At 56.7% G+C, this 7,856-nt stretch overlaps 1 protein-coding gene across 1 annotated transcript; it reads right to left on the reverse strand.

The window, feature by feature from the left end:
* Positions 1 to 2,069: 2,069 nt before the first annotated feature.
* KCNG1 (potassium voltage-gated channel modifier subfamily G member 1) lies at positions 2,070 to 7,694 on the reverse strand. Its single transcript, XM_040637848.1, has 2 exons — positions 6,912 to 7,694; positions 2,070 to 2,840 (listed from the first exon to the last, which is right to left on the reverse strand). Exons 1-2 carry the CDS (start codon positions 7,692 to 7,694, stop codon positions 2,070 to 2,072), a joined length of 1,554 nt encoding a protein of 517 aa, XP_040493782.1.
* Positions 7,695 to 7,856: the final 162 nt, after the last annotated feature.

The following is a 7,856-nucleotide window of genomic DNA, read 5'->3' on the forward strand; positions in this document are numbered from 1 at the left end:
CTGTCTCTCACAGCCCCTTTGGAGAGGGAAAAAAGGTCATTCCATAAATCTAAGGTATTATTACCATGACGGCAGTGCCCGATTGCTATGACACCCACCAGGCTGGGGAAGGTAGAGCTAATTAGTCGGAAAACTTACTTTTCAGGCGTGAGTCACGGGAAGCAGGTGTCAGGGAGCCTTTAACAAGGCCCTCGTGACTCAAATGATATTTCCCCTCTGCCTCACTGCATGTACACCGTGCTGAGATCGCCATGCCTCCCCACCCAAGACAGGGAAGACATGCTCGAAGGCCCTTCTACTTTCTGGCCATCTTTCCCGTTTCCCTTCATTCATTCAGGTTTCAGGAGCTCCTGCTCTGTGCCAGGCGTTGGGCTAGGTGCTGGGAGTCAGCAGTGAGCGGCGTTGCCCCGTAGGGACTCACAGCGTGAGAGCAGCACGGAGCTCCTTGTGCGGGAGACAGACGGCAACCGAGAGGCAGGGAATACACGGGGCAACTTGGAAGGTCGACAGGCGGATGAAGATCAAGGAGCATAGGAGGGAGTTGGGAGGAGGTGCTGGTGTGCATTCTTCAGAGACGTGGTCAGGGAAGTGAGGGAAGGGGCAGCCGCGGAGGGTTCCTCGGAGATGCGAAGGCCCGACATGGGAAGGGGCTGGGTGTGTCAGCAGAGATGGAGGGCCCTGTGGCTGGGTGGAGTGAGCAAAGCAGACAGAGGCGGGGGATGAAGCTGGACAGGAGGACAGGGCCCGGGACACTCAGGGCAGTTGGGTTTTATTCTCAATATAATGGACGGCCCCTGGTGGACTGAGGCAGGACAGTGAGGTGGTCAGATTTGCGTCAGAGCGTGCCGGGGAGGGGCCACGGCCACACCCGGGAGGGTGAAGTCAGGCTGTGGCTGTGCCCTGGGGGTGAAGCCCCCCCCCCCCCGTCCTAGCATGAGGGGCTCTGATGCCCTCAGGCTGAGTAAATCTGTTGGCTGGTGGGGGGGTCCCTCTCTAATGTGCGTCAGGAGCAGTGCCCAGCCGGGTGGGTGCTCGGGAGGCCATTGGAGGGCACAGGGAGGCCTTAGGGGGCCCGAGACAGTGCCTCTCAGACTGCCCAGGGGACCCTGGCGCGCCTTCCCAAAGCATCAATCCCACTCTAGATTTAGATTGAGATTCAGGTAAGTGATTTAAAGCATTTTTTAAAAAGAAAGTTAAAATGAATGTGGAGTAGAGAAGAAAACCCACAGTATTTTTAAAAGATAAAATGAAGCGATATCACCTTTGTAGTCGGCAATGCGGACGGGCCCCTTGGTGTCCACTTAACCATTGGGGTGCCTTGGGGGAAAAGTTTGAGAACCCTAAGGCACAAAAGAAGAAAACAGAGGATGGAAGAGAAGGGAAAAGAGAAGAAGAGAGGAGACGGTAGGAATCAAAGAAAAACAGAAAGGGAATGCAGAATTTGACAATTTCCCCAAAGGTGTCTGTTCTCTTCCTGTTCTCTTACCCCACTGGGCCCGACCAGGCCTGAATGACCCCAGGAAGCAGGCCGTTGTCCTCCCAGGACCCACACTGGCTGGCTTTGCTGGCGAACAGCTTCCTCTCTTCAGAGCCCCACGGAAGGCATTTTCTCTCTTTTTCATCAGTTTTCTTTAATTGCGTGTGATCCACACGAAACACAGACATGTCCTGCTGTCATCTGTCCTTTTTTGTCCGGGCAGACCCGTAAAGCAAGTCTTTGCTGGGCATGTTATTTACATGGCGGAAAGAACAAAACCATCTTCCTATCGGGGGAAACAGACACGGGGCCGGGGGTGGGCGGGGGGCCTGTCACTGTTGTGTGCCGGGCTCCTGACCAGCCGTTGCTTCACTTGTGGAGGCGGAGGGGTAGGGACCCCTCTACGGATATTGCAGGCGTCCTTCTTGGGGTGTGGTTCGAGTGGGTCCTATGCCAGGGCCGCGCCCAGGGCAGCACGTGCCTTCGAAGGCTCCGTGTCGTGATGGCGATAGCTTCAAGCCACAAGGGCAGGCAGAGCTGGGGGTGTCCTGGCGGTGGCGGTGGCGCTGGCGACGGGGTACGTCCTCTGGGCTCAGTTGTTGTCTCTGGTGTCCGAGGAGGCACTTCCAAACAAGATGTCGCTGTCGTGGGACATGGTGCTCAGCTGCGACTTGGTCTTGATGAGGAACTGGGTCCTCCGGAACATCACCCTCTCCTGCTCCTGCTTGAGCTCCAGGTAGGAGCGGGAGAAGGTGTGGAAGATGGAGGTCACCGGGAAGGCCATGAGGAGGATGCCGCTGAGGATGCTGCTGAGGGCCACCACCTGGCCCGGCGTGCTCCTGGGTACCATGTCTCCGTAGCCCACAGTCGTCATGGTGATGACGGCCCACCAGTAGCAGGCGGGGATGCTGGTGAACTCGGGGCTGTCGGCCATCTCGTTCTCGATGACGTAAAGGAGGGGGGCAAAGAGGGCGATGGCCACGCAGAGGAAGAGCAGCAGGAGCCCGAACTCGCGCGTGCAGCGGCGGGCAGTGAGCCCCAGCGTCTGCAGCCCCAGGGAGTGGCGGGCCAGCCGCATGACGTACAGGATACGCAGCGCCCGCAGGACCCGCAGCACCAGCCCCACCTTGTCCAGGTAGCTGTTGCCCGCGCCCGACTTGCGGCGGCCCGCGGCCGCGCCGTCCACCAGCAGCGTGATGTAGTAAGGCAGGATGGCCACCAAGTCGATGAGCGTCAGCGGGCTCCGCAGGAAGGCGAACTTGCTGGGCGCCTGGATGAGCCGCAGGAGGAACTCGAGGGAGAACCAGCCCACGCACACCGACTCCACGATGAAGACGTTGTGGCACATCTGCGAGCACTGGCCCTGGGAGAGAGGGGGGAGGGCAGGGGCAGGTCAGCCGTGCCACTGGCCAAGCCGTGGGCTTTGCCAGCCCCACCCCCCCGCCCTAGATAGGCTCAGGCCCCCCGGGGACCCGGGCCAGGCCGAGGGCTTGAAGCACCTGCAACAGCCACTCTTCATCTCTCTCCCCAGCCCAGACCTGCTGCCCCTGGATTCCAGACCCCAGAAGGGCTGCCTCCTTGATGTCACCCCTATGGTTGTCTGATAGGCGTTTCAACTTATGTCCCAAACCGGGCTGCTGATTCTTTAACGAAATTCTTTCTATTGAGATAGAATTGACATATAATTGTATCAGTTTCCGGTCTGCATGTTGACTTGATACATCTATCTATTGCAGTAAGATTACCACCATGGCCTTAAGCTAACACCTTTATCATGTCACGTAATTATCATTTCTTTTTTGGGGTAGAAACAATTAAGATTTAGCCTCTCGGGCTCTTGGTTTCTCCTGCACACCCGCCTACCAGTGCTTTCCCTTCTTAGCAATCCCACCTTTCCAGTTGCTCAGGATGGGAGACTCGGCCTCATTTTGACACCTCTCATATCGTCCTCAGGAAATCCCGTTGGTTCTTCCTTTAAAATGATTCTGGAATCAAACCACTTCTCCCTATGTCTGCTGCCCTCACCTTGGTGCAGCCACCATCCTCTCTTGCCTGGCCGGTTGCAGGAACGTCCTTGCTGGGATCCCTGGTCCCTGCTGTTTATTCTGCACACATAGCCAGAGGGATGCTGGGAACGTGAATCAGATCCTGTTCTTTGCTCAGTACTCTCCATGGCTCAGAGAGCTAGCTCAAGCCCTCTGGGGGCACACATGGCCTGGCTGCCACCTCTCCCACTTCCTAGCCCCCCTGCCTGCCTTGTTCGTGTGCTCCAGCCTAGCCCCCCCGGTTCCCCCCACCCCCAAGCCAGGCCTTGACTTTCTGCTCTCCCTGCAGGAGTCCTCTTCTGGATACCCACATGGCTCTACCCTCCCTTCCTCTAGCTCTTTGCTTCAATATCACCTTCCCAGGAAGGGCTTTCATGACCCCCTCGATTTAAAGTCCAGCCTCCCTTTGTCCTCCACCCTGATTCTCCTGTTCCTGGCCTATTTATTCAGAGGGCTCATCATCTCTTAAAATGCCTTATAAGTTACTTATGTATCATGTTTATTATGTTTCCAGCCTCCACCTCTCCTGGCCCCCTGCTCCAGCAGGTTATAGCCCCCTAGGGAGGGACAGCTCGTGCGTTGTTCGCTCTCAGGACCCCAGCACCTAGAACAACCCAGCACTTGACAAGTGGCCAATTTGTGTTTGTCACCAGGATGGATGGAAGCGCATGGGATTGGCATTTAGTTGGGAAGGCCAACTCAAGGCCAGGTGGGCAAAGGGAACCCGAAGGAGCTGGGCCAGGCGGGGTGGAGGCCAGCCAGAGAGCACTGCTGTCCTGCTGAGTACCTCCCGATTCCTGTGCCAGGAGGATTCAGGCCGGAGGCTGCGGCCGCACCCAAGTTTTCAGAGAGCCTGGGAATCTGGAGTTTTGCATGAAATCTCCTGGGTTTTAAGTGTTGTGATAATTCAGTACAAAGAAAACACTCTGTGGGCCGCTCAAACACATCTGTGTGCTGCATTTGGCATGTGGGCTGCCAGCCTGTCTCTCTGGCCTGCCATGGAACTGGACAGGAGACTGTGCCCGGTGGCTTTGGACCTCAGTCTCAAAGGGGCCTGAGACAGAGCGGGAAGGCACACATGGTCTTAGCCTGGGGCATCTGTCATTCCTGGACACAGCTGGGTTCTGTGAGTCCCGCACTAGCAGCTCTCTCTGTAGGAACAGGTTAGAGGCTGCAGAAATGAACGAGTACTCGGTGGGCCATGAGGTCTCAGCCCTGTGGGATGGGAAGCCTCCTCTAGAAAGCCTTCCTGGAGTGGGCCCCCTCCAAGTATCCCCATGGTTGATGGGCCTCTCATAAGAGCCCCCTTGGCTTGTGTCTCACATTTGTGGTCACAGGGGTGTCACTGTCCCTCCTCCAAGGGATCTGAAGTCCTTGTAGCTGGAATACTCGTTCTGGTCACCCTGCATGCTGGGTGATGGCTGAACACAGGAGCCCCTCGAATGTGTGCTCGAGGAGCAAGTGAAACAGTGAACCCCACTCGTCTCCAAAATCAAAGAACAGCATTTTCACTGAATCAAGGAAAAGTCCAGGTATTATTAAAAAAAAAAAAAAAAAAGCAAGTGTCAGAAGGTGAATAAAACAGTAGCTTTATTAGTATTTTCCTGATAAAGTCAGGATTGCATATGTTGGAGCCAAGAAAAGATTTATACCATGTACATGGACTTCCAGACAGGTCTCAAATGGTGACCATTTTCTCGCTTTCTTTGGCAGGTGCTTGTAATCCTTACAGTCAGCACCGCCTGAATGCTCCAGAGCCAGGCGTTACTCCAAACACTTCCCGTGGACTCACTCACTGAATCCTCACGACACTGTGAGGTGAGCCTGTGCACAGCCCCTTGGACAGGTGAGGAAACTGAGGCACAGAGAGGGAAAGTAACTTGCCCACAGATGTGCAGCCAGAGTGGAAGCAATGGGATTCAAATTCAGGCCACTGGGCTCTAGCCCCACCCTCTTGATCACTTCCCTTTCTGCTTATCAAAAATTAATTTTCCTGGTTGAGTGTTATTTTTTAATACTTGCTTTAAAAATTCAATGTATAAGGACGTGCCAGAAACCCGCCCTCCCCCCATGTGTTGTAAATGCAATAGCCATTGCTACCTTGTGGAAAAACCCTCGCCTGGTGAGTACTTCCAGTGCTCCATCAAAGAGTTCATGTGAAGCACTTAGCACATGCAGGGTACACAGCCAGTGCTCAATAAATGCTGGCTGGCATGATATTTATGTTGAGTTCATACAGCCATACCTATTTCTCCATTGCCTATACAACTTGTCTGAATGTTTTGGTCTGTCTTAAAACTTGCTTCTAGAACCCCCAGCCCCCCAATGTGAGGAAAGGGTCCCAGCTTAAAGGCCCAAAGGTCTCACACATTATGAAGCTGAATTGGGGAGCACACACTTTCCATAGACTCAGCTCCCACCCAGAGCTGCTGTGTGGACTGCAGGCAGGGGGGCCTGACCGTATACATTTTGAGAAGCTGAGAGTTTGAATTTTTAAATGCTACCATGTAAAACTTTTAGGGAGCATGGTGCGGGCCAATCACACGCTTCTGTGGGGTACATGAAGTCCCAGGCTGCCACGTGGGACCCGTACTTTTTCGTTCAAGAACACAGAACTTGGACTCAGTGGGACATGGGTCTGGGCAAGCTGTTCTGCCTCACCGTTCTCACCTGTCAGCTGGGTATGAGAACGGCTCCCGTACAGGGTTGCCGGAAGATTCGCTGAGAGCATGAGATGTAGGCAGCACGGCCCAGCCCCTGGCTGCTAGTAACTGCCTGCCGAGTGCTGCCCCTGAGAAGCCGGCACATGCCTCGGCCAGGCCACGGAGTGAACACTTTACACAATTCTCTTGCTGAACACAGAGACGCTCACGGTTCGAGCACGTGCGCACATGCACAGCTCTCAATAAAAATGATGTGACGGACCCAGAAAATGGTGCTGGGGTATTTTTAAACAAGGGAATTAGGAAGCTTGGGATAGGGCTCCCGTGGGTGAAATAGATGTTGATGATATATTACGTGTTTCGCTCAGGGGCAGGCACGTCATAGATCACATCATTCACAGACTCCCTTATCGCTTCCTTCCACAGAGTGGCTGAGCGCCTTGGCCGTGCTCGACACTGTTCTAGACCCCGGGGGCACACCACGGACCAGGACAGGCACCGAGCTCGGGTGTGAACGTGGAGGTGGACCACACGCATGTAAACAGGAGGGCCTGGAGATGCTGCTCTGTCACTGCAGTCAGCGAAGGCCTCCTGGTGGAGGTGACCGCGCCAGCGTGAAGGATGTGGACTTCTGGAGAGAGGGGTCCAGCGGACTGCTTTGTCTCCTGAACTCAGAGACCCTCCCTCACTGCAGCGAGCCTCCCCGCGCCCAGCCGTGGCTCTTACCTGCTCCTCCTCCTCGCGCAGGCTGGGCAGGGTGCTGATGGACAGGTTGATGGCCGTGACGGTGACGAAGAGCACCGAGAGGCAGGCGAACACCTTGCCGGGCAGCCCCGAGTGCGGCCTTTCCACCATGTCGCGCAGTCTCCGCATGCAGCGGCCCAGGCGGCCCTCGCCCTCGGCCGGGCCCTCGCTGCCGGGGTCCTCGCTGGACAGCGGCTCGTCGTCGTCGTCCTCCCGCTCCACCACGTCGGCGAACTCCTCGATCTTCTGCAGGTAGCGGCGCTTGCAGCAGCCGTCCAGGCGGTCCTCGGCGATGCCCCAGTACAGCAGCTCCTCCTGGAAGGACAGGGCGCACATCTCCCGCAGCAGGCGCAGCTTGCCGGCCCGCAGGAAGGTCAGGATGGTGCCGAAGGCCCCCGGGTGGCGGTCGAAGAAGAACTCGTTGCAGGTCACGTCGTAGTCATCGCACACGTTGAGGATGTCGTCGAAGTTGGTGCAGGCCTTGAGCTGGCCCAGGCGCGTGAGCGGGAACTCCTCGAGCGTGGTCCAGGGCAGCGAGTACTTGATGCCGCCCACGTTGATGATGATCTGCCGCCGCCGGTCCTCGGGGTGGCCGGCCTGGCGCGGTGCGTCCTGGGGCCGGGGCCGCAGCCGCTGCGCGCGGCGGTAGAAGACGCCCTTCAGGGACTGGCCCTGTGGGAAGAAGGCCGGGTGGAAGGAGGCGTCCGAGGCGCAGCTCAGGGCGCTGTAGTCGTAATCAGAGTTGTCTCCCGGTAGGAGGGTCATTTTGGGCTTTCACATCCCCCTCGTGCCTGGGGTGGAGAAGGGAGGAAAGACCCTCAGTGACGCCGGAGTCTAGGCCGACAGCGGCCCCCCCTCCACCCCCATTCACAAGGGAAAACTTGACCCCTGTGGGCCAGTATTAGGAGGCAGGGCCTTGGGGGGGGG

Source organism: Ursus maritimus, unplaced genomic scaffold (assembly GCF_017311325.1).
Source record: "Ursus maritimus isolate PB19 unplaced genomic scaffold, ASM1731132v1 scaffold_22, whole genome shotgun sequence".
NCBI classification, from domain to species: Eukaryota; Metazoa; Chordata; class Mammalia; order Carnivora; family Ursidae; genus Ursus; species Ursus maritimus.

Coding starts and splice junctions, on each gene's coding strand:
- KCNG1 (XM_040637848.1), bottom strand. CDS start 7,694: ATGACCCTCCTACCGGGAGACAACTCTGATTACGACTACAGCGCCCTG. Junction 2,841..6,911: donor TGCGCGAGGAGGAGGAGCAG/GTAAGAGCCACG, acceptor CCTCTCTCCCAG/GGCCAGTGCTCGCAGATGTG.